At 40.2% G+C, this 27023-nt stretch overlaps 1 protein-coding gene across 1 annotated transcript; it reads left to right on the forward strand.

Annotated features, from left to right (window-relative positions):
- Positions 1–19905: 19905 nt before the first annotated feature.
- On the forward strand, positions 19906–22979 carry ovca2 (OVCA2 serine hydrolase domain containing). The gene is made up of 2 exons (XM_006808667.3): positions 19906–20293; positions 22216–22979. The coding sequence occupies exons 1-2, from the start codon at positions 20140–20142 to the stop codon at positions 22737–22739; spliced, it is 678 nt and encodes a 225-aa protein (XP_006808730.2). The 5' UTR covers positions 19906–20139; the 3' UTR covers positions 22740–22979.
- The last annotated feature ends 4044 nt before the right edge of the window (positions 22980–27023 follow it).

Below are 27023 nucleotides of genomic sequence, written 5' to 3' on the forward strand. Positions count from 1 at the left end.
GTAGAAACATGTATGCACAAAGTTTTTGCTTGGGATATAAAGATAACGCTTTATGACTAAGTGACGCTGTGTAATTTGGCTCAAGTTTTCAAGTTCATAAGTCAAGCTCAGCTTCAGCGCTGTCACCGTCTCACCAATCTGAGTCTGCAATCTATGTGTAAACTGAAAGCTGACAGCTGATTCCCTCAGCTTTAGATTTCACACAGATTTCTATAATTTTTTAAAAATGATGTATTTAGGTTTTATCAATGAAGTTACAATCCCTTTATTATGCAAGCCAAATATTTTGGCCAAGTGTGTAGGCTTGCAAAATCATGCATGAAAAGAATTTATGGTAATATTCCTCTAGTCAAATTATGCAACTTTAGTTTTTTGAGATCATTACATAAGATGTCCTCTCCTAGTTTTTCCACCCAGGATTTCATAACACTTCAGCTGAGTCTTCTCTTTCTGTGAGAATTTCAGACTTCTGGTGAGATGCCTGCATACTATACTGTACTCTTTTTACCATTACTGCAAATATAACCACTGTATTCACAGTGTGTGGTTATATTTGCAGTAGTTGCAAAATGAGGTTATAGTAAATGTGACACAAGGTATATGTCAGGCTTTTATAAACACTGGAACAAGTGTCTGTATAGTTTGTGATAGTTTTGTCTGCTTGAAGATTGATTTTTTTTAATGATATGGACTAATCTTGTCTGGAAAAATGTGAATTAATTAATTAAATTAATTAAATTATTATAACAAACAAGTACTATTGTAAAAAGTAAGGAAGTTGTGAAACGGTGGCTTTTGTGGGGGTTTTTTTAGCTTCAATAAATTAAAGTAAAGAGAAATAATTACATGTTGCTGGCAGTATTTCTAATAACAAATGTGCATATGTCTACTGGCAGCCCAATTTAGAAACAAAAAACAAACTATATTAGAGATGTTAAAAACAGGCTAACCTCAACACACTTGCTGCAGCCAAAGCAGCACATGTGTGGGTGTGTTATAGGAAAAGCATTATATGAAAGTGTGTGTGTGTGTGTGTGTGTGTGTGTGTGTGTGTGTGTGTGTGTGTGTGTGTGTGTGTGTGCGCGCGCGCGAGTGTGTGTGTGTGTGTGTGTGCTTTAAGAGCTTTGCGTGGTGAGTAAGACTTGAAAAGTTCGCTATAGCCTAGAGTGTATTTAAGGGAAGGATGGAAAGTTGGAAGTCGCCTAAAATAAAATAAAAAACGCTCCTTATCACTGCTCTATCTTTAAGACACCAAAATATGATGAAACAATAATTACGTTTTATTTTATGCATTTTTCAAAAAAAAGTAGATATTTTAACAAGAGGAGTAGATTAGAATAGAATAGAATAGAATAGAATTCAACTTTATTGTCATTGCACATGCACAGGTACAGGGCAACAAAATGCAGTTTGCATCCATCCAGAAGTGCTTTAGCCATGATATAGATATATTACAATATATATTAGCAATAATATAGATATGTAAGTATATTACAGAAATGGGTCTATTATGGTATGTTATAATGTACACGGTATGAAGTATGTTATGAATATTCTATAACTATAAGTATGTACAGGCTGTAGTGAGTACAAGCTATGTACAGGCTATGAACAGGATATAAATATAAAATAAAAAACTATACAGAATCTGAGATATACAGCTATATAGAAATGTGAACTATGCAAGTTATAAACAGTTGTAGGGTTAAAAATTATCGTATGCACAGAATGATTATTTACACAGAACTATACAGTAGTGCAGTTAAGATAAGTGAGATATGTGGATAATTTCTACAGAGGCTATATAAAGTGCTGGTGGTTGTGAGTGGTGGTTCAGTCCATGTTATTATTGTGTGTTTGAGGGTACAGTTGTCCATTGTGTGTGTGTAGGTGGTTGTGGGTGTGTGTATGTCCAGTCCATGAGTTTAACGTGGGTCAGATGTCAGGAGGCAGAGTTCAGGAGTCTGACAGCTGTGGGGAAGAAGCTGTTCTGGTACCTGGTGGTCTTAGTCTGGAGGCTCCTGTAGCGCCTCCCAGAGGGCAGGAGGGTGAAGAGTCTATGTGATGGGTGACTGGGGTCTTTGATGATTTTCCCAGCCCTTTTCAGACACCGCTTCCTGTAGATGTCCTTTATGGCAGGAAGTAGTGCTCCAGCGATGCGCTGGGCAGTTTTCACGATCCTCCGCAACGCCTTCCGGTCCGAGGCAGAGCAGTTCCCGTACCAGACTGTTATACAGTTGGTCAGGATGCTTTCGATGGTGCAGCGATAGAAGTTCACCAGGATGTCTGAGGACAGGTGGTTCTTCCTCAGAGTCCTCAAGAAGAAGAGGCGCTGGTGAGCCTTCTTGACCAGCTTGGAGCAGTTGGTCGTCCAGATGAGATCCTCGGAGATGTGGACTCCCAGGAACTTGAAGCTGCTCACACGCTCCACAGCCGTCCCCTTAATGTGGATGGGTGGATGTGGGTCAGCATTCCTCCTGTAGTCCACGATGAGCTCCTTAGTCTTCTCGGTGTTAAGCAGCAGGTTGTTTGTGTCGCACCACTCAGCCAGACGATCCACCTCCTCCCTGTAGGCGGCCTCATCGTTGTCACTGATGAGGCCAATCACCGTGGTGTCATCTGCAAACTTAATGATGGTGTTGGAACCATCAGCAGGTCTGCAGTCATGGGTGAAGAGGGAGTAGAGGAAAGGGCTCATCACACAGCCTTGTGGTACACCGGTGTTCATTGTGATTGTAGATGAGCAGCGGTTATCCAGCCGGACATGTTGGGGGCGGTTGGTCAGGAAGTCCAGTAACCATTTGCAGATGAGGGAACTTTGACCCAGGTCTGACAGTTTCCTGATGAGTTGTGAGGGGTGGATTGTATTGAATGCTGAACTGAAGTCTATAAACAGTATTCTGGCATCTGTGTTGTTGTTGTCCAGGTGTGAGAGGACAGAGTGCAGTGTGATGGAGACTGCATCCTCTGCTCCTGTTCTGGCGGTATGCGAATTGGTGGGGGTCCGGGGGGGGGGGGGGAGACAGGATTTGAAGTGTGCTAGGACCAGCTGTTTTTGGGTATCGGGACGATGGAGGTGGATTTGAAGCAGGCCGGTACCACAGCGTTGGCCAAGGACAGATTGAATATGTCTGTGAGCACTCCTGCAAGCTCCCCAGAACACGATCTGAGAACACGCCCGGAGATGCCATCAGGACCTGCAGCCTTGTGGACATTGATCCTGCTCAGCACCGCTCCTACATCGGTGGGGGAGAGAGTCAGAGGTTGGTGGTCTGGCGTCATGTCTGTTTTGGTTGTGGTTGTGGGGTTTCCTCGCTCAAAACGAGCATAAAAGTTGTTGAGCTCGTTCAGGAAGGAGACATCAGAGGATGCGGGGGAGGGTTTGGTGATCCTGTAGTCTGTAATGGTCTGGAGTCCTTGCCACATGCGTCGGGGGTTGGAGTTGGAGAAGTGTTCTTCTACCTTCTTTTTGTAATGGTGTTTGGCTTTTTTGATGCCCTTCTTTAGATTAGCCCTGGCTGTACTGTCGTATGTGAAGTCGTATAGACTGAAATAGCTTCACATGCAGCGAGAAAAAGTGCAAGGTATAAAGTTGCTCCTAAAAATCTATATGTGTTAGATGCTCATGGGGGAAATTGAAAAACTTTAAGGTCTACTAGAGACCCTTTCACAACCCCTTGCACAGGGGTACATGAGATTTCCCAGGAATGGAGTTGTTATTTTCCCAAGAACTGTTTGGTCAGTACTCAGTGGTTTTGTACTTATTGATCTCCAATTTCAAACATAAGATGAGGTCTGCCGTTACCGTGGTGACTTTCGATGGGTTAAACCTGACATGACCCCGCTAAGCTTTAATCCTGCTTCATTTCAGGTGTGCTGTTTTCAGTTTATGCGTTATTGGCTGGTACATGTGTTTCTGTGCCATTAACCAACAAAAAGCACAGCTTTTAAGTCACGGCTCGCAATTTTTGAGGACATTTTTCTTGACATTCCCAGTACTTTAATCACTTCTCAATAAAAGTGAAATCCCCAGAAATGTAATAGCTTTCTATTACTGAGATCTAAACTTGAAAATCCGCTTTCTCGTTGAGAGTTGGAAGAAAACTCTTAATTGTCTATGCTAGACATACAGCCAGGAGTCCAGTAGTTTAGTTTATCCCTAAATATGTAAACAACTCAATAAGAGAAACAAAGCAGAAAAATTATAATTTGTGGTTTTTCAAGGAATTTGTGGCAATATATTTCTTTGTCAGTTGAGGACTTATCTGGGTAACATTTTCCTCCTGCCTTTAATCTTTATGCTAAGCTAGTGGAAGCAATATCTTGGCTGTAGCTTCATATTTAACAGACACATATCAGAGTGGTATTGATCTTGTCATCTAGCCCTCAGCAAACGAGCTGCCGCAGCCATTTAATTTATCTTGATCTAAAATATCCTTGGCTACAGAGAGCATGCTATTTTTTCATCTGTCAGTCTGAACCATGTCTTAATAAGGAGATAAATATAAAGCATAAACACCATTCCATCAGAGCAAATAGCAACATGTATGTGTTGAAGAGTGCTTTTGTTGCTTTAAACCAAACACAGGTTGTGGATAGGAAAGCTGAGCTCTGGTGTGAGTCATACATTTCATATGCTCACTATCCATCCTAATGTTGTGGAAAAATTACTAAAATTATTAAATAAAAAATAATTCAAAATTATCAATGACAAAGCTGAAGACATAGACAAATGCAAAAACAAGTGAAGGCCTAATAGAGCATCTAAGGAGATCATTTGGTGATGCCCATGGATTTTAAAGTTTAGTAAGTCATTCATTGCAAAGTATTGAAAACAATCCTTTCACTGGAAATCATGTTTGTTTTGTACAGTTACCTTTGAGAAAATGGGGGGAATATGTATAAAAATATCTGTAATTCCCAAACAGTGCAAACATTATTGTTAAAGCCCTTGAATTAAAGCTGTATATAATATAATCAATCAATATAATCAAGGTATGGCCACATTTTAAAGAATTTTACTGAGGAGACTCCATATGAGGTGTTTGGAAACTCCAAGAAAATGAGAGAGGAGAGCTGAAGGGGCCAGAACCGCGCTGTCTTCAGTCCTCTCATTTGTCAGTCGTATTGACCGAGTGCCACTGGCTCCAGATCTGTATCACATTTAATGTAATCAACACTGTGTTTTCTGTCTAGAGAAGACTCGGGACGCATACAGATAAAAGTACTCTTAGTGGAGTCCTAAGATGGTGGAGAAGAGACCTTAAAGCATCCAGCAGTGAAACTGAAGGTGACTAAGGAGCAAGTTCTCACTGTACTCAGTGGTATCTTGCTCTTTTTCTTACTTCTGTCTTTGACAGCTGCATTGTCTATTACCAGTCCACTCAGGCCAGGGACAAGCCTGTGGGGAGCATTGTTTGTCACAATTTCAGACTTTTGACTCATAACTTTGTGCCTGAAAATAGCAGTGGACTCACTTTTATACTCCTGGTACTTCTAGTACAGAGGTTCCCAAAGTGGGGGGCCCGCCCCCGCAGAGCCATTGCAGTGTGTGTGTTGGAAGATGTGTTTTTACATTTTTCTTGTAAAACAACGTTTGGGAACCACTGTTCTAATATATCAACTGTCCACTGCTTAAAAACTAAGTGTATACTTATCAGCTAGACACTGTCGACCGTTTGTGTATAATGAAAAGTTGCTATGCACGATATTATGTTTGATTAAACATACATAAATATAGTACAATAGGATTCCATAACTTTCATAATGGTTCTATATCTACATGCTTTATGGTTTATCTAAATGTTAATGACATGCATTAAATGAGTCCAGAATAATTTACATGGCTTCAAATTCCAGATTTATACAGATTTATCTGACAGTAAACTTTTTATCTAATCCCTATTGTCATGACAAAAAAGTGATATCATGCTTTTATAGGTTATTGAAGGTGTATACACACTATTGTAGCCCATTGGTAGGTGGCTGCTATATGATGATGTCATACCATAATGTCTGACAGAAAATCATCTCCAGAGGCCTAAGATGTCTTATAGGAGGAGTTGGTGAACAAACAGAAAGACAGACAGACAGAGATTTAATATATTATGTTAAGCAAATGTTCAAATGATAATTGTTGTTGTGAAGTCAAAGTGTCGGTAACTACCTCAGAATCACATTATTTACACATAAAAGCCATAGTAACATTTAATTTAAGTTGGGTTTCTTGTTAGAGAAGTCCAATGTTTGCTCTTTTTTTAGTCTCCACTTAGTCTCTGAGGAAATATGTAGCAAGGAACAATCTGGTACTAAATGCTCATTTGACCAGTTCTGTTATCCATCTTTATCCGAATCAGAATTTTAAGTATAACATTAAAACAATGAGCTACAACACATTGTGGCTCACAGAGCTGAGGGAAGCTGCAGAATTAAACAATGACAAACAATGTCTATCACTCACTCACGCACACACACACACACATCATATCATATATTGAAGTTGTATAAGGATTATCAGGATAGTAAAAGACACATGCTAGGATGCTAGGAAACACATCTTCAATGATCCTCAATGAGCTACCTGATGTTCTTGGGTGTTTCGGGTGTTTCGGGTGTTTCGGGATTATCATACACTCTCACTCAGATGAGTTTTTCTTTTTCTTTGTTTGTGGCCCAGCAGCACTGGGCCATGATTTTCCTCATTTAAAGCCATTTTGAGAGCCTTTCTGCCACCTCCATGGTAGATTTGATGGCTCTCCTTTTCGCAGCTCCTGTGATGCAAAGCAGCATATAGACCTTGCACGAGTGCGCCCTCTTCATCCCCCTTCGATGGGCTCACAGAATGCTTTCCAGCTGCTCCTCCTGCAACGCTCCACCAGCTCCTGATGACTGAACCTCTTCCTTTCACTCCATGTGTTTCTCCCAGGACACCACCAGCTCTAATAGGTTCACCTGCTTGCAGGTGACTGATGTGAGTGCCACATCTGACCTCAGTTAAGTTTCCAAAGCATGCTCTGGGAATGTTAGCTCCCCAGACTGAAATCACATATCCCAGTTCGACACTAATGTGAATAACTCAGCAGCTGTGGGTTGGGCAGCTAGCTAGCTCTGACAAAGGCAATGTTCCTCTGCTGGCAAATACATATGCCCTTCCCAATGCTTTGGTACACTGAAATACTCATTCACTTCATGCCTCTTTGGATAAAATGTTATTTTACAAATGAGTGATAATCACTGAAAATATTGGACAGCATGAATTTCATGAATTCAGACAGCCTGTCAGTATAAATGCCTACTTTGTAGCTAAACCAAGACAGCTAGGTCAGCTAATTTCCTGTCAGATTCAGTGTGAAAAAATGTGTAGCCTGCCAACAAATACAAAAGGAGTTTAATTGCTGCACCTGAAAAACCCACATCTCCTCGATATACCTATAGGTTGCTCCTATAGCTTCTTTGCTTTATTTCTCAGCCTGCTTCTGTTTATTGTCTGCACTGTAAGAAAAAAAGTAGAAATTATTCATGAAAAACAATCAACCTCTCTGCCTTATGCAGTTGTATAATGCACGGTCACTCAAAATTTGAATTCTACAGCAGCAACAGCAGCAGCAGCTCTGGACTCTCAATCCTCTCCACAGAACACAAAAACACAACAAATACTACTAATGAACACTACAGTGAATGTTCCTGTTTGCTAAGGAGAAGGAAAATCGTCCATATGCTATTTGAGCAAACTTGCCATTAGGCAAACTTCTTCTGAAAGAGAGTGAAGGAACAAACGTAAGATTATCAGCCATTCTGTCAGATGTAAACATCCATCACAATTTAGACACCAGGATCCTCGTTTAACTTTAACCTGCGGTTCTTACAGAAGTTGTGAAAATATTTTTTTCCCCTGTAATGAAGGATAATCAGGATTTCAGCTTTATACCTGAACTACTGGCTTTTTCACAGCCTGCCTGGTTTTGCCCTGTCAGACTTTATCGTCTGTTACTGTGTTACTGGCCTCGAGCTGTGGCTCAGCAGGAATCCGTGGACCAAACGAACACGGGCCAACAGGGATTCATGTTTTGCTTTGTGTGTTTGAAAGATATCCTTGTGAGATATCTAACTGGGGACATTCACTTTGGCTAAACTTGAAATAGAGTGTATGTTTTTCATGACTGTGGATTTTGTCACCCATCCTAACAATGACATCGCTAAAAGGGATCCTTTTCCTGCCACTGTTGACAGGAGGAAAGACTGCAGCAACCAACCACCCCTCCAGTGTTCGCATGAGCTTTGGAGTATTGTTTTTGACAAACTTTTCTTTCTCTGTGAATAATAATCATAATAATAATAATAATTTAGCCAGACTTTAGAATGCATTTGTTGTTCAATCGGTTGTCAAGAAGTAACCTTTGGTTCAATTCAGTTCAGTTCCACATATACACAATCAGACTGCTTGGAGACAGTGAGAAAGAAAAACTCCCTTGTAACAGGAAGATACCTCCAGCAGAACAAGGCTGAGGGAGGGGCAGCCATTTGCCACAACCACTTGGGTTTGAGGCGAAAAATACAACTAAATAAATAAAGCCAACGTAGACAGCAGCTTCCCAGATTAAAACCCCACATTTAATCACACACACGAACATGTTTAGCATAGGAAACTGTTTTGGTCTTTGCAGTCAATTTTATCCCTTTCTGAAAAATTCAAAGCACAATTTTTTTTGAATAATCTACACACTTAAATTTGATAAATATTATTAGAATAAAGTCCTAAGAGACCGCCACATTGTTAAGCTTTACCTCGCCACATTGGAGTAACCTCAAGTCAAAATACTTTTTTAATTCAAGTACATTTGCTGTTGTAAAAATGCATTTTATTCTAGGACCCGTGCAGTGTTATTTTTACAGACAAACTATGTCGCCATGTACTGCAATGTGCTGAAAAGGAGAAGCACAAAAAAAGTAGGTTGGAGTATGCTCTGTTTGTCTCACTCTCTCTCTCTTTTGTTTTATAACCATCTAACCCAATCTGATAGCAGCTAATGAGTGTGATTACTTTAGAAGCTGCTAATAGCTGTAGCTAATCCCCTCTCTGCCCCCTTTCATTTCATCACGCTCCCCTCCTCCTGCATCGCTCCACGCATCTCTTAGCTTTGTGACTTTCCATGCCATTATTATCAGATGTGAGGGCCCTGAGCGTCCTCCTGCCGTTACCCTCCCCTTAACTATTATCCATCACTACTGACAAGTGGAAAATGTTGTGCTTGAAGTGGAGTTCCTTGTGAGGTGTGTGTGACGGGAGGTATGTTAATGTCGCTCTGTGCACTGCACACGAGTCACACCTGTGTGGGAGTCAGACTGGCTGACCCATAAGCGGCGTTGTGTGCCGCCCCCGCTGAGCTGAAAGTGACATTTTGCTTTGTGGGAATATTTTAACCTTTCTGCAAACTTAAGAAAGACTCTTTCTTTTCACTTCATCTCACTTTGGACAACCGCTAACAAGCCGAGTGGGCCCACGGAGCACAGCGAAAATCACATTGCCTACATTTCTTTGGCACAGGTGTGAAAATTAGGTTTTGAAAATAAAAGTTAAAAGGGAGAAGCCCCCAAAGGTGCGAGTGAAAATGAAGCGCTATAGACGTAAATGTAAATGTTCTGCCAGAGTGAATTACTGATTGAGCTTATGGGTCTGGGTATTCTCATTAATTGATATGGGCAGGGGAAACCAATCTGTGTATGCCAGTGCCAGTATTTCTTTATGAAATATAATCTGTATTACAGAAAATTAAATTAACTCTCGAAAGAGCCACTCCCGTGTTGGAGAGTACTTAACGCTAATAAGGAATGTGTATGAAACTAATGTATCAAGCCTTCTAGCAAACTAGGATGTATACAATAGAACATACTTGTATGTGTGTGTGTGTTGCTTCATCTGCTTAAATTGATGACTCTAAAGCACTTCCTTACTGCAATTTTAACCTTCACGCACACTTACTCAGGGTTCAGTATCTTACCCAAGAACATGTTAGAAGAGGCAGGGATCAAACCATCGACCTGCCTTTGTAGACAGCCTGCTCTACCTGCTGAGAAGGAAGAAGGACGTAGACAGAAACCTGCTGTCAGGGTTATCACTCTTTCCATACTGTCGTCCTTTTCTCTCGGCTCATGTTGCGCTATGATAAGGTTAATTAAAGCCACATAATATGAGATGGATACATGTAACCTACGCAACTCCACTGGTGCATGCAAACTGAACTGTGAACCTGCTGGGAGATGAAACCTCACATTAAGGCGTGTGCAGCACTCACTCACAGACAAGGAAGTCTTGAGCAAAAATATTCAGTCTTTATTCAGACCTATAGAGAAGATCATGCTCAAATGCAAAAGGCCACTGAGTTTTATTATTGCTGTGAAAATCCATTAGGAGGAGTCCCACCTTTACTGCATAGAGAGCAAAGCAAACATTGCATGCATTTAAACATGGTGGTGTGGTGTTACCTTAGCTGTAGCATGAGTGTGTATGCACACGCAGGGATATAACAACAAATCAAATCCACACAGAAGTGGTGTGTGGGTGCAGAGAAACAGCGTGCCACATATTGTTTTGCCGTAGTTTTCTCTCTGGTTTTGGCTAATGTATATTAGCCCCTGTGCCTGACTTGTTTGTCTTAGACACACACACACACACACACACTTTAAGCCTCTGTACTCCCTCCGTCTTTGCTCCCCTTTCTCTGATTTGCAGCAGGAATATTATAATATTTCTTTTCCTCATAAATCACTGTGACAGGGAAGGGCCACATTACACCTGAGTATAGGAACTCCCCGCTTTCTTTCTTCTACTCTTCCTTTTTATCACACTCCTTATTTTCACTCTCTCTTGCTTCTTCTCTGACTCCCTTGAGGACTGACACATGGCTCCTCATCAGTGCGGGGAGAACGTCAACAGCAGCCTTGTCCCCTGAGTGTGTTTTTTAGCTCTCCCTAATTGGCATGTGCATCATGACACAACAGTTCTCCTGTGTGCACTTTCACAGTTACAGAAGACCTTTAGTAAATCGAACTAGCATAGCCTTTGTGTGACACCTATCGAAAACCAGCATCATATACTTATGAATAAAGAACTCGAAGAGGAAAACAATCACATGTCTGCTGGGAAGAGGACACAGGCACCGAAAGCACATTCTCATTTGGGAGCTGCCTTGCCCTGAAGCAGGTCCAGAGACCACACTTATTAAACAGTTGGTGCTATCCCTGCCTAACTACCAGGTCCCAGCTGGGTAATCATTAATCCATGCAGATGCTCACAAGATACAGGGTGCCTGCAGGATACAGCTGTCAGGCACATTAGGTCCTTCTTTAAACATACAAGCCCTCCTTCCTAAAAATGTGTGGCCTGTCAAAAATGGACCGATGAGATATTGAAGGCGACAAGGACGTGCCATGTGGTGGATGATTTTCTCTTCACCTTCTTACGAAGGAACAATGAGCCAGAGTGTCAGCAGGAAGTCTGCTTTCCACTGGTTTCAACACAACATGCTTGGAAAACTTGTTTCACACAAGACAAAATAGTCTTAAAATCCTTTGACTTAATATTAAAGTTAAAGAAAATGTTACCAACACATAAAAGTTTGATTGCACCAGTTCTGTTACAGCATTAGTGATGTTTTAAACACAAGATTCTTTTTAAGTTCACCACAGGTGTCAGGTTCAATCAGGTGTTAATTCACTTTATGCCATCACCAAAGGTGTTTTAACACATAGATCACAGCCATTAACTTTTTTTTAGACATTACCTGTAGGGGCTATATGTGACAATTTTAATCTGTGACTCATGACTGAAATTTCAGGATTAAGCTTTTAGTATGCAAATACCTGAGTACAAAGTCTAATTATTGTGAATTTGTAGCTATCCAGTGGGCCTCGGGCAGTAAAACCTCAACTAAACCTTTCTGTTGCGCAAAAGGCTGTGTTCTATGTGACAGGGGACATTTCTGACACCAGTGACTGTACATTTCACATGTATGTGAAAAAAAACTATCATATGTGTCAGTGCTTGAAGTAGTACATCTAAAAGTAAGGACTAAAGGAATAGACCTGTGTTCACTTAGAAATATGGAAAAATGTACAGTGTAGCCAAAAAATGCTGAACAGTTTGATAATATAGAGGTAATATTTAGTATGTTTAACATTAAATGGTTTAAGCAGAGAAAGAAAATCTGTCTGGAACTTTGGAAATTTTTTTACTTTCTAGTTTATGGACTTGAACATCTGGTCATTTCACATTTTCTGAAATTCTGGGGGGGGGAGCGGTTTAATTGTTTTTTGTGCTTTCTTTTGTCTTTCAACCAAGAGCTATTGAGATAACTCATTTTGGGTGAGAAAATATAAGAAAACACAATGCGTAACTTTTTCCCAGGCCTCTTCTGTGAGCCCCCATTAAGTTTTCCATTTGCCCAAGGCAATTGAAATGCCAGTAGGCCTTTCACTAAAAGCTCGACAGGAACGTCTATCTCCATTACATGTCAGTTCCTCTCATCAGTCTTCATCTTCAGTGTCCACTATGTCTGCTCTTCTCCTTCCCTGGATACGTATGCTGCTGCAACTTTCTTTGCTACAAGCTGGTTAAAGTTCTCTGTGCAGCTCAGAAGCCCTCATATGCGATTCTGTGCAGGTTCAGAGTCATTTGTCTCTTTGAATGCCGGGGCTCTGTCGAGAAAACAATAGACAAACCTTTTGCGAGGAGATCATCAAAACCAGCTCAAGCCATTGATTTATGCTAGCAGAGAATTGGGACTGGGTTAATGTTTTTTTTAGATAGCAGTGGTTGGACTTCAGTCACTTGATCTTCAAATGTCTGTGACATTAAATTAAATAGCTGAGCAGCATGTGAAATGGATGATGGCGTGAGGGTAAAAGAGCGGGATTTCCTATGTTCAGTGTTTGATTCCCGTGCGCCTGATCATAAAATTTAATTTCTGGTGGCGACACGGTTTATCCCCCCCTTCTAGACTTTTATCAATTTGATCTCTTTGATCTATATTTTAATGAAAGCCTGCAGCCAAAAGCATCAGGACCACTTGGAATCCATTGAACTTCTGCTAGCTCGGCAGCAGCTAATGGACTGTGAATTTGAACAGTGAGGCGTCAGTGCATCATTTTGAAACATACACCAGAGACCGGTGCTGGGTAGCTTCCCACAATGAAAAACATCTTCCCTGCTGATACACAGATTTTCTTCTTCCCACATGTTAGAAAATCTGAAGACGAAGAATGTCTTGCTTTTTTTGATTTTTCTTTTCTTGTATTGTTGCACTTGCTATAAAGAAAGCCCAGGTGAACATGTTTCCGGTGTAAACAACACCCACCATCATCACATAACGTAGATAAAAAAGTAACATGACAGAAAGCTATGTGCTCATTCCTAGCTAGATAGTGATATTCTTGTACTTGGACTAGCTTTGAAACTTTATAATTCAGCATAATTCCTATTTACTAATAGTGGGCCTTGGGGCAGCCACACATTTCATCCATTGTCTGAAACAAAGCTTTCTTCCGATTAGCCGCTATTCAAACATAAGGGCTAAAGAGTTTAGATGACCATATTAATGATTAATCACATCACACTAGAGTAAAAATAGACAACCTCCCTGTCTAATACCTAGCAAAAATATATTTTTAAATGTACTAACCTAGAGGTTGAACATGCAACACCTCTAATCTCTGGGAGATCACTTCTGATCACATAGTGTTTGCCCAGTTGCCAAAAATGTGTCTCCAAACAATTGTGGTCCGACTCAGACTGACTGCAATCACTCTTAGACAGGTTGGCAAAGGTTTGCAACTAACTGCAGTCTAATTTATCAACATGGTTGACATGTTGCAATCAGTCTGAGCTGATGAGCACCTGTGTGCAGTATAATCTCTTTGCAGTTGAGTTCAACAGATTGCCAACTGGTTGTATTCCGGTTATATTACTATATAAAAGCAAAGTTGCCCATGTCATTTTGTAGTAAAATCACTGTGCTGCAGCTAATATGTTGCTATTTGTGGAGTCATTTCTCTATCAGATCTATGAGGTTCTGGCTGCACTCTGAATTTAAGTAGTTAATGTGAATTTCTGTGAATTTCTGTGTATGTATATGGCAACAGTTTTGAAACAGATGGCAACAGATTTTCAACAGAAGGTAAAAGATGTGAGATTTTCACCAAGTTATTACAGTTAATTATAGGAAAGGGATTGCAGGAAGTGGTAGCTTGACCCCATTCAACTAAAAAACTAATAGAAAACTGAAAAAAGACTGACTGTCTTATTGTGGCTTTATCATTGCACCAGAGTTGCTTTGAAGATAGCAGCTAACTGCGAGTTGTCACAGACCTGGTCCCTGTCTTTGAAGCAAACATTTCAAAAGCACTGAGGTTTCACAAGTTCATTGTCAGCTCCTGATTTTGATGGTCTACTACCGACCTGATTAATAGGACAGGTTAAACTTCACAGCCAGAGCCTGGATGGATGGATCACCTTTATCTTTGTGTGACTGTGTAACATTTGGAGGCTTTTTAATAGACTACAATAATTGCTATGAAACAAGTATATTATTTCCCTCTAAAATGTAATGGAGCAGAAGTGTGAATTAGCATAAAACTAATACTCTGAAGGTACTACAAACATTTTCACAGCAGGGATGTATGATGAGTATCATTAAAAAGGTAATTTAATTTGAGCCACATTAAGTGGGGGCACATAAATACATATGCCATCTTTTTTTCTAGATTTGTTATTGCACAGTTATTGTCAATTTGCTTTCTGATAAAATTAACAAAGGAAGTCCAAATCTTAGCAAATTTACAGCATGATTCAAACATAAACAGCTAGGCTCATGAGGAGTCTTTCCTGTATGAGTCAATCACAATCAGACTGATGCTTAAAATAGATCCTGTAGCACTTAGATGTCAGAGCTGGTGAGAAGAAATAGTGAGTGGGTAAACTCAAGCATCATCTTGTATGAACAAGGTGTGGGGATTTTCATTCAGAGCACTGAACGTATCATCTAAACCTGATAAGAGGCTTTCACACAGACTGCACTGAAGGTTAAAGGAATGTTTTAGAGATTTTTTTGAATTGTAAGATCTTAGTGATAAAACTTTGTGTGACTTCTTTATTCTTTAATTGAATGGGGGCACCTGTTTACTTGAATTTTCCCAAAATAAAAGCATCGTAATGTCATTCTGCCGCTCATACTTCATATGTGATGTATTCATGAATGAAAACGTGTCAATCAAAGCACATGGGATTTTTATGTTGTTTTTTTTAAGAAACACGGGGAGACACAATTTCAGCAACCATGAGTCTGCATCCAATGCGTCACAGATGAAAGCTCTGAAATGTTTCAGGACGAATGGGAAGCTTTGGAAACGTTGCCCGGTAAGAAAGCTGTCTTGTTTTTTGTTTGGTTTTTTTCCTATTATTTAACAAACAAATTATAATAGTGTCACACCTGGAGTAACTGACACTTTCAAGTACCTGAAATGACAGGTCTAGAACTTCTGCCATCTCGCCCGTCAACTTTGTGCTACCCCATAATAATAACTGTCAGCTGTCAACAACCCGACAACAAAACAGCCTTTTATTACATTGTTTTGCACTGTGCTTGTCTCGCTAACAACCATAGTGGCGAGACCCTGAATGGAGGGAAACACTTGACGATGAACACCGTGAATAAGCATAAAGATGCTTTTTTGGATAATCCATCTGCTCTCCTACAAGGACATGCACATTGTGTATGGCCTACATTGCCAGCTCCAGTGAGGATCCGGAACAGACAGGACATTCGTCATACTCTTCCCTGTCCTCCTTTATGTGCCCACAGACTTCAAGGATCGCACGGCAGAATGACAGCGTCTCTAATAATGTTGCTGCAGAGGACAGCATCCCAGTTCTTCTGCTGTAGGAAACAAGCTGCAGGCCATTTTGACCTCTCTGACCATGACTGCTTCCCCCTGTTTTGGCTCTTGGCTCTGGCTGTGAAGTTTAACCTCTATGTCCTATTAATCAGGGTGTGTAGCAGGCCATCAGAAGCAGCAGTTCACAGTACAGTAAGAAAAAAATGTAAAATCATCACATTGCAAGTATTACAATTCTAGATCTGTAGGGTTGATGTGGCATTTTACTGTGAAAGCTTTCATTCTGAATCATGGTGGATTTTTTTTTTATTTTGTTTTAAAATATTCAATCAATCCACATCAATCATGTATCTCTGCAATAACTATGTGCCTGTTTCCTCATACACACATGCTAATGATTCCCCGTTGCATCTCGATTGCATCTTCTACATATGGTGCACCACTGCCCCCCTGTGGAAAACAGTAAAACATGATGGTGTACAGGATTTTTTTTATTATTATTAAATCTAGTTTGTCAAAATCCAGCAGAATATTGCTTGATTTGGTAAAATTTATTAGTCTGGTTAGATTGGGGGGGGATCATCACTTCATCTGTAACATATTGAAAACTGGTTAATATGAATAAAAGGTATGATTTAACAAATGTGTTTGTAAGGATGTAGGAACTGCGTTGATCTGACAACTGCTCCAAACCTTTAAAAATTCTAAATTTTCTGGGAGGCAAAATTCACAAAACTGGTATCAAAATAGAATAAATTCAACTCAGAAAACGCCCAGAGAAATTGTAATTAAGTAGTTAGTCACTTTCTGCAGTCAGAATTCCACTGGCTAAAATGCAAAGCGTCTGTAGGTGGCAGATAGCTGTAGACACTCACAGTTGTTCATCTGTCCTGACTACCTCTGTGCACAAAATGTTGTAATAAATAAATAAATAAAACTTTCCAATTTGGAGTCATGACTGCAGATGTGCTCTCACTTATTTTCTTATGTAATTGTGCATACCCCATCCTTTTCTCTCTGTTTCCTTTCCTTAAGAATAACTTTCTGACAGTCTCTCTTCCACTGAGACCATTTCATTTGGTGAACGGTAGATGGATCAGCTGAAGGGTGAGCTGTATCTGTGCCAGGTCTTTGCTGGATTTTTTTCCCCTGTTTCTTAAGGACATGACTTTCTGATAGTTTTTTAGACCTGACACCTCTTCTTTTGTCCTTTACTTATCCAGTTTCTTAAACTTTTTTAAAAGACCTTTACAAAGCTTGAAGAACTATTGCTTAAGACTACTTTAAAAAATTATAAGGAACTGCAAAATCCATCCATCCATTCTCTTCCACTTATCCTTATCAGGGTCACGGGAGAGCTGGAGCATATCCAGCCCTCCCTCCCGCCCAGCTACCATAGTTAGAGAGGTGAAGTACGCCCTGAATAGGTCACCACTCTGTCACAGGGCTTCTCCAGAATATGACAGTATATTACGTCAATGTGTTTTATGGTTGATATTCATATTCTTACATGAGCTAATTGAAATACTTAACAACATAGTGTTGATAGTTTAGAAAAAATGTGATTTTTGATATGTGGTAATTTATTTGAATGTATTTATATTATTTCGTTATTTTTCCAAGTACGGCCATATTGTTGCGTTTAGGATGCTCACTTTTGCATAACAGGAAATGCGGCACTGGGATAGTCAGTAACATGTTGCAGCAGCCATTCTGGAATGAATTAAAAGTTAAGAAAAAAATGAAAAACAGCAGATCAGTTTGCAAAGCTCTCCCCTTCACTCCCTCCCTTTGTCTCAATAAGGGACAAAGTGAGCACATGGCTCCTCACCAGTGCTGGTGAACATCAGCAGCAGCCTTGTCTCCTGAGTGGGTGTGTGCACGTGTGTGAGAGATGGAGGGAGAAAGGGAATGTGCATTTTTTACATTTCCTAAGTGGCATGTGCATCACAGCAAGGCAACATGTGGACTTTCTCAGCAACAACAACAACAACAAAACGTTACTAGGACAAAGACCAAACTACAACATTATCATCAAAGAGCGCAATCACAATCTGCCAGTCTGTCTCCCCATAAAGACCCTATGAGGAGACAGAAGGAGTGAAAATGCATGCTCTGAATCAGAAGTGCCTACAGACAATCACTTCCTAGTTGAAAAAAATCCTGAATACAGAGATTTCTCAAATTTTCACGAGTCACCCTAGTAAATATTCTAGGGCCACATAAACTATTTTTAGATTTACTAATTAAAAGTAGCAGTGATAAATTAATAAGAAAGGACACAGTATTTGTGTTTTGGCTGTCTAGGGATTTAAGAAATCAGTAGGTAATTAAATAATGCCTCTCCACTGGGAAAACTGGATTAAATTATTACCTTGAACATGTTCATCACTGCTTTGGGCCATCCGTGAACCCTTAAGAAGACCAGCTAAATGGCAGCTATCACTCTGGAGCGAATGTGTGTGTGTGGGGGGGGGGGGTTGCTTTCATATATTTTGTTAAAGGAGACTCGGGATCAAAGACAATGCCAGAATTTTTGACAGAGACCTCTGGGAGAATGGTACTGCCACTGGAGTTCAAAGATGTTCTGATAAGCAAGCTTCCTGCAGTCTCACATTTGAATTTCACTTTTATCTGTGCTGAAATTCTTTGCTGTTATTTTGTGTTTTTGCAGTTCTCACAAATTTCTTGACTTTTACAGTAGCTGCTCGAGACATTGCAGCAAAAGAAATTCTCATTGTGTCTTTAGGGGTCGGGCTCCCACAATTTACTCTAGGCAGCTCTCAGAATTTTTGCAATTCACCTCACAAAATTAAAAAAGTGTGTAATTTTCTGCTTTTAAGAACCATAAATTAATATAAAAGGTCTTATAATTTAACTTTTTTGCCTAAGAACTGATCAGTCATGCAAAAGGAGAATACCTAGTGCTGAATGATAGTGGCCATTGACCAGCACAGAAAAAACAGCATCTAAGAAGACAACGTCTGTTGCCTTGACTTATCAGAGTTGACTGTCAACACTTTTGCATTAATGTGCAATTAATTAATGCGCAATTTTAAAAGGGATGCAAGTAGCATTTAATGGTGACCTAGCATTCTTTTTTTCCTAAACCCTAAATCCCTGACCATGTGACTTAACTCAAGTCAACACACAGAAACCAGGGAGCTGGTGGTAAATTGAAGTGTCATCAGTATGCATCAGAAATCATTTCCTACCAAAGGAGAGCAAAGCAGGCAGGGAGTAAGAGGGAGAGAAAGGGTGATCTGATGGGCTATGAAAGCATTAGTCACTGTAATAATGTAATATATTCAGTCTATACAAAGCATTTTAGACCCTAACATAATATATTTAATATTGACATAGTAAGATATGATTACCATCATTAGATCAACAAAATTATACGATAATGAAACACTCGTTTGAACTGGAAAATACTTCCAGGTGAAAATACTTTCCTCTCTGTCCTACCTGCTTTTTGCAGGTGCTTGTGCACTTCAGGCCTTGTTTTCAGGTGCATTAGTTTAGAGAATTGTGAAAAAAACCATGAACACTGTTCATCACTTATTATCACTTTAACAGCCCGATCTTCTATCTTCAAACAGATGCTCTAAAAAGTGGCGAATACTACCTAGTTATGCATGAACAGTATTCTTTTTTTCAGAATCTTCAGTACAAATTCTCATAGGAATTTCCACATGCAGTTTTTTCCTAGGTTAGCTCTTCTTTTTGTTATTTCAGTTATCTATAGCATTCACCCCATGATTGTATTTTCAAAAACCTTTAGATGGTACCATACCACCTCTGAAAAGTTATGAAAATAACTAATCTGACGATATAACATAAAGTTGTGGATAATATATATGTAGTTTGTGACAGAGTAAGTGTGTTTTTGCTAAACTTTCAACTTAAAAAGCTATTTGTTTGTTTATTATTTCTTAGAAAAATCCCATTGGTTACTATGAACAGTCATATTTTGAAAAGACTAAACGGAAGTAATAATCATTCCTTCCTGCTCTGACTACGCTCGTGAACACTGTAGCTATTTATTACATTTGATTGATTTCAACAACTGATTAACTGTTAAGCCAGGAGAAGGCTGTGTATTTCAGCAGACGAGTTACAGTGGTTAAGCTATAAGATCGTGGCGTATTATTGCCATATATTCATCAGCCACGTCAATATCCTAAGACCCCGTAAGTGAAACTAACTTCTCGGGCTAGCTTTAGCCAAGTAAGCTCGGCTGACTTGTCCATGGCACCTCTCCGGGTCTTGTGTATCCATGGATACCGTCAGAATGCCACCTCGTTCCGTGAGAAGACTGGGGCTCTGCGGAAGCTGCTGAAAAAACACGTAGAGCTGGTTTACGTGAGTGCACCCCTCAGTGTGCAGCAAGCTAACACGGAAGGTGGGTCACCAACACCTGTTGCTGAGCCTATAGCTAACTGTGTGTTAATAGAGCTTAATAATTATTAAGTAATAGTTGTTATTACCCAGTTAAAGTAAATTGTGTAAATATTTGGGCTATCTCTCATTCAAGTTTTTCTACGAAAATGAGATATTGGGTGCAGTGATTTACTGAAACGTGCAAGTGTGCAAGGAGACATGGAAAAACAGTATATGAGGCAAAAGCAGAGTTTGTTCAGTTCTAACATGCTTCAAACTTAATGTTTGCTATGGCCATATTTGGTGTGGTTAAAACTCTACTGAGTTTTAACAAGACAGCTAAAATATAGCCCCAAACAATGACACAGCCTCCACCATGTCTTAGAGATGGCTAAAGACACACATTGCACCTCTCTCTTGACCACTTCTTTATATACTGATGTCTAATTGAACCAAAAATTCAAAGTTTAGATTCATCGCTCTATAAGACCTGTTGCCATTCATTTTCAGTCCAGTTCTTGTGTGATTTGCCATACCTCAGTCGTTTCTCCCTGTTTCCTTTTCTAAGAACTCCTGAAAACATTTCTAATAAGGCTACAGTAACCAATAATTCAGTTCAACTCAGGTTTATTTATATAGTGCCAAATCACAACAACAGTCACTTCAAGGTGCTAGAGGGAAGATTGATCAACTGAAGAGTCTCTGTTGGATCTTTTAGGTACTGTTTACTGCTGTAGATATTTTTTTATTTAGTCCTGGTGCTTCTTTTCTTCTCCACTTGTCTAGTTTCCTCTAAATTCTTAAGGACGCAGTGCACATCATGATAACTTTTAGATTAATAGCACTTCAGAAATCACCTTGTCGGTGAAAACATACAATTTTTATTTCTGTCAAACATTGTTGTCTTTGGCATTTTTCAAAAATTCACCTAAAGAAATTATGTTTTCTTCTGACAAAGTGCCTAAAGATACAATTTAAAATTGTTTTCATATGTGTACACAACACTAGTTCATCTCTTGAGTTAGGTGCCTGTTTTTATTCTTGAATGATTCATAAGAACTGGAGAACTATTGCTCAAGACCGCTTTAAAAATGACAAGAATGTGTGGCTTCTTGAGAGCAAAACAGAGAAATAAGGGGTGACTCACAGTACAGAATATTATATCAGTATGTATTTTATGAGTAATTGACACGGGTATGTATATTCTTTCAGGCAATAATTCAAATACTTAACATTATAGTATTGGTTTTAGATTAAATGCTGGTTTTGATATGTGTTAATGATTTATTTATATTAGTTTGTTATTTTTCAGATACAACCATATTGTTGTATTTTGTCATCCATATTCAGGATGCTCACTTTTGCATAACAGGAAATTTAGGGCTGGGCCGTTTAGTAATATGTTGCAGCAAGACCTTCAGAAAGCAGAAAGTCTGGCTGCTTGGAAGTAAAATATAAAGAAATGAGAGGTGGCTTGAGACTTTCACACAGAATTTTACAATAGGTGCATATATAACTGATCTATATCTGATCAGAGTGTTTTTTACCTGTTCTATGCTCTCATTTTAAATTCCACAGGTCAAATTCCACTGTTGACCAGGTCATCTGTGGAATTTGGCTGAAAGCTCAGGACAGGTCGGCTGAAAACTAATTTTTATGTTTCTTTAATCTGAACATACCTTCCTGGTTTTATGTAATCTAATATATGTGCCAGATATCACTGTTAGTCACTGTTTTGTTGTCTGCTGTCAGCCTGTTGCAGTGGCCCGAGTTATTATGTCACATCAATTTAGTGCTCGCTAAATGTTCAAAGATGTTTTGACGAAGAACTGAGAGACTATAAAAGTAGAAACAAATACCCACAAAAATATCAGCATCTGCATCAACCTCAAATCTCTGTTGCTTTCCTTTGAAAGTAGCCACTTTCCTCTTCTGTCCTTTCAGAAGTTGCAGATAAACAGAATGATTCAGCTCCTGAGTCTGGAGGTGAGGAGGACCCCAGGGGTTGGTGGTTTTCTGACATCAAGGCTCGGAGTTTCAACGCTCAGCAGCAGTGTGAAGAAAGCCTGGGGCTTGACGAGAGCGTGACAGCTGTGAGAGAAGCTGTGAAGGACCAGGGTCCATTTGATGGCATCCTGGGCTTCAGCCAGGGGGCCGCTTTTGTTGCCATGCTGTGCTCACTTCAGGAGCAAAAACTGGAGCCGGCGTTCGGCTTTCGCTTTGCCATCATCGTCGCCGGTTTCCACAGCGCATGTACGCAACACCAGAAGTTTTACAACTCTCCCATCCAGGTGCCCTCCCTGCATGTGTTTGGACTGGAGGACAGAGTGATCCCTGATAAGATGAGCAGGGAGCTCCTCCCCTCCTTCCAAGACCCTCAGGTCCTCATTCATCCTGGTGGTCATTTTGTTCCTGCCGCATCTGCTCACAGGCAGACGTACCAGGACTTTCTCAAGAGGTTCCAGTGAGATATCACAGCCACAGGAAGCCTATGTGAAGATTAACAGAAGTCGACTCAAACTCTAAAATGTGGCTGGTTGATTTTTTTTTAATGTTCAGAAACATCTTGTGAGAAAATAATTGATTGCAGATGCGCACTGTTTATTTAAACTACTCTGCTCTGTGTTTTTTTTGTGAGCTAAGCAACAGCCTTATTGTAACCCTCAGTGAAAATTTATTGCCTTAATAAAGATGAAATTATGTCTTTGTATATGTTTGAGATGCGCTTTAATTCACCAGCATTGAAAAAGCTAAATCTGATTAGCAGCATGGCTTTGTGCCAGTAAAGGGTTATTATATTTGTCTTTTTAGCTGAAATATTGTAGTTTCCGGTCACTCCTTAAAGTCGGTACAATTTTATGTAGTTATTCTTTATTAAACCAGGGACATCTAACTCTCCAATTCCTTATGAAAGTGTCCTAGCCAGGATGCACAGGAGTTCAGTGAGCAGTGTTTACTTGATAATACACAGTATGCATACAGAAATGCATAAATGCAAACCAAAATGATAAACTTCAAAGCTAGATAAACATAAAACAAATGTACAGTCTCATGCAGCAGCCTCCTTGTCATTTAAAATGACTTTGAAATTATTTACAAAGCACTCTAAAGATTATTTAGAGTGACTGATGTAGGTGAGATGGGGGGGGCGCAAAAACACAAGTAGCCGAGTCTATCCCTGGTGTTATTATACTGTTGGACACTATTCTACAAATTCTGCTGTCAGCAGGTATGTTCCACACTGAGGTGATATGAGATGTGCTATTATTATTATATTAAAAAGGACATTTACCCTCTTTCAATTCTACAGTTTTCATATCAAGGTGTCATCTAAAGTTGCACATTATTTATTTAATAAGAACGGTCAAAATGCAAAACCAGTGTGTGAAAAACAAAGTTTGTAGGACCCCCTTTATCAGGAATAATTTGAAATAATAGTTTTCTGAATGACTGTCTTACATCATTGTGGAGGAATTTTGGCCCACCCTTCTTTACAGTGTTACTTCAGTTCAATGAGGTTTGCCGGCATCAATTTATGCACAGCTCTCAAGGTCCCTGCACAGCATCTCAATCAGGTTGAGAGCTGGACTTTAACTGGGACACTGCATCACCTTGATTTTTTTTCCCCCAGTCATTCTGAAATTGGCTGCTGTTCTTGGGATCAATGTCCTGTTGCATGACCCAATTTCCGACGAGCTGTCAGACAGACAGCCTCACATTTAACTCTAGAATACTTTGGTTTTCAGAGGAGATCATGCTCGACTCAATGAGCGCAAGGTGCCCAGGTCCTGTGGCTGTAAAACAAACCCAAGTCATCATCCCTTCATCACTGTGCTGACAGTTGGTATGAAGTGTTTGTGCTGAAATGCTGTGTTCGTTTTCCACCTAACTGCATTATAGCCAAACATTCGGTTTGGTCTTGTCTGTCCACAGGACATTGTTCCAGAAGTCTTGTGGTTTGTGCAATTTGCAAACATTAGCTGTGCTACCATGTTCTTTTTAGAAAGATGAGGCTCTCTCCCAAACAGGCCTTACTTGTTCAGTCTTTCTCTAACTTTGCAGTCATGAACTTTAATATTTAACATGCTAACTGGGGCCTGTCAAGTCTGAGATGTATCTCCTGGGGTGACCTTAGGGTGAATTTGGTGGGACGTTCACTCGTGGGAAGTTTAGAGACTCTTGAATGTTTTCCACTTGTGAATAATGTTCCTCACTGTATAAATGATGAACTTCAAATTGTTTGGAAATGGCCTCATAGCCCTTCCCAGAGTGATGAGCAGAAACAGTTGCTTCTCTGAGACCCTTTGCTGACGTATTTCCTCTTTGGCATTGTGGCAACACACACCTGATTGCTCCAGACCTGCAAACTGCCAAAACATCTGCTTGTATAGTGGTGCTCAGTTAATACATTTAAACAGCATTCCTTGGCTGTAACTTACCCCCTTAATTCCTATAGAAGCAGATTTGATGCACATGACTATATGTAAGCTGTAGGTATAGAATTTGATGAAAGTTACCAAACCCTCAGATGTCAGTCCTCTGCAGATGCTGCAATCAGCAGGGACGTTCCACACACTGAGGTGACACAAAAGTCACTTTGATGATCACTAAGGCCTTTATGTTAACATTTAATGGGCTATATTAAGAGCATATAAAGGGAAGTAAGGAACGTTATAAATTTCACACTATACACTAATGTTGATATACTTTTTTTTTTTATGCCAGTAAATTCAAGAATAACTTCTGCAACATTTTTTCCTCTTCTACAACTATTTTAAAACCAACACTACACCAAAAGAGGGCTGACATTTTTAGGATCTGGGTACACTCCGCCATGACTCTGGAAAGTTATGACAGGAATTTTATATCAGCGTGACAGCAGAAACCTCAGTTTAATATGTTTGGGAAATATTTTGCATAAGAGCTTTGCACAAATTCTTCCCTTTTGTGTTGCATCGAGGCGGCTGTGTCACAATGAAAGCTCCCTCTTACAAAAAGACCTTTGTGCTAAGAAAGGTCCACGGTGAACTGGACAATGCTTTACTCCCACTTTTAATTAACGCTACACGTCTGTGAAGGAATTAACAAGAAATCCTCCGCAGAGGATGTAGCTCAGTGATCGGTTTAGTTGTGGGGTGCATGAAGGTGTCATGCAGACAGGTTTATGCGCACAGGGAAATGTGTAGGACAAGGACATGTTGTTCTTTTATAGCAGAAGCATGTGCATGTCAGCCTGTGCTCGTTCAATTGTTTCCAGATGTGCGCTCTCTCCTCTCTACCTCTCTTGCTCTCTCTCGCCCCCTTCCTTTCCCTTTTCTTTCATCTCCCACCAGACTCTTCCTCGCTTCGAAACCTCGTCAACATCCTCCTCCCGTACACATCCTGTATGTCATTGGCATTGGGTGCAACATACCCTATCGCCGTGTCTGTTACATTTATGACATGGACAAAAATAGTTTTGTTTTTCTGGATGTCTCGGAAATCTTCTCTCGGCCCAAAACACCAGGCAACCGTGGGCTCATGTAAGCGCTGAATTGCCTCATTGAGATTAAATTCCACTTAAAAACTGCTTAACTTATCTTTAGCCTCGGCTTCTTCTTATAAAGAAAAACCCCACTCTGACTCTCTCAATCAATCAGCCTTGTGTTTACAACAAACCACCTCCATCAAGCATCTGATGATCTCTTACAGCCTCTCACACAGCTCCTTTCACCACTGTAGTCCTCATATTCATTCTCCCGTGCTCCCCTGTGGCCCCTGTGTCCCTCCAAGACCTCACAGCACACACACACACATGGTTTTGATAACAAGTAGAGATGAACGGAGAGAGTGAGTGAGCAAAGGAAACAGTAAAAGAAAAACACAGAGGGTCACTCTTGCCAGTAAGTTTTACAACAGAGCCGTGACTCTCGTCTCAGGAATCCATTCCCCCTGTTGCACAACAACCGGGAAATAATGGAATGAGAGACAGAGACGCACGAGGGTGGAGCCATCCACACTCTCTGCCTCCTCATCTCCCTCTCTTACTCGGCCCTACTCTGGCCACTGCGGTTAAAAAGGGAGAGTGAGGGTACATTCAAGGCTTTTTGGGGTTTTTTTTTTTTGGGGGGGGGGGGGGGGGGGGGGGGGGGGTTGCCACAACTTAAGTATCACTTTTTCCCTCTTTCCCTTGGCGGAGGCTGGGGGAATGGAGCAGGGGGCACAGGGGTGTGTCATAGCACAGATGGGGCTGTATTTTGATTATGGAGCGTTTGTTGTTATGGGAGACGGAAGAAGGGGCGGGACAGCAGTGGCCCCTATATAAGACTTGTACTTAAACTCCAAAGAGCCTGGTCATCCCATGGCCCATGCTCATCCAGAGACTGACAAAGTTGACCAACTCTGCCTTGTTATTACAGCCTCCACCGCTGACAGCTCTGCGTGGAATAACCTGTGATTACTAGACACTCAGCTGAGGACTTGAGATTTTATTATCTGGCTTACAACTTTTGGATTTACATCTTTTTCCCCCTTCTTTTGGCAGCCATTCACCATCTGTTTTGTTTTCATCATCTTTATAATCTCAGTTGCTCTGATCCCGACAATGAGAAGATGCTGAAGACAGAGGGATTTGTGAAGAGTTTGGATTTTTAACTTTTTCACTCCTCTGCGAAAATCAAATCTGATGTTGAATTATTATAAATATATAGTTCTTATAAATATATGCATGTCTGCATGCGTTTACACGTGTGTTTGCACAGTTACATTGGTAT

Source organism: Neolamprologus brichardi, chromosome 10 (genome assembly GCF_056152115.1).
Source record: "Neolamprologus brichardi isolate AB-2024 chromosome 10, ASM5615211v1, whole genome shotgun sequence".
In the NCBI taxonomy this organism is placed as follows: Eukaryota; Metazoa; Chordata; class Actinopteri; order Cichliformes; family Cichlidae; genus Neolamprologus; species Neolamprologus brichardi.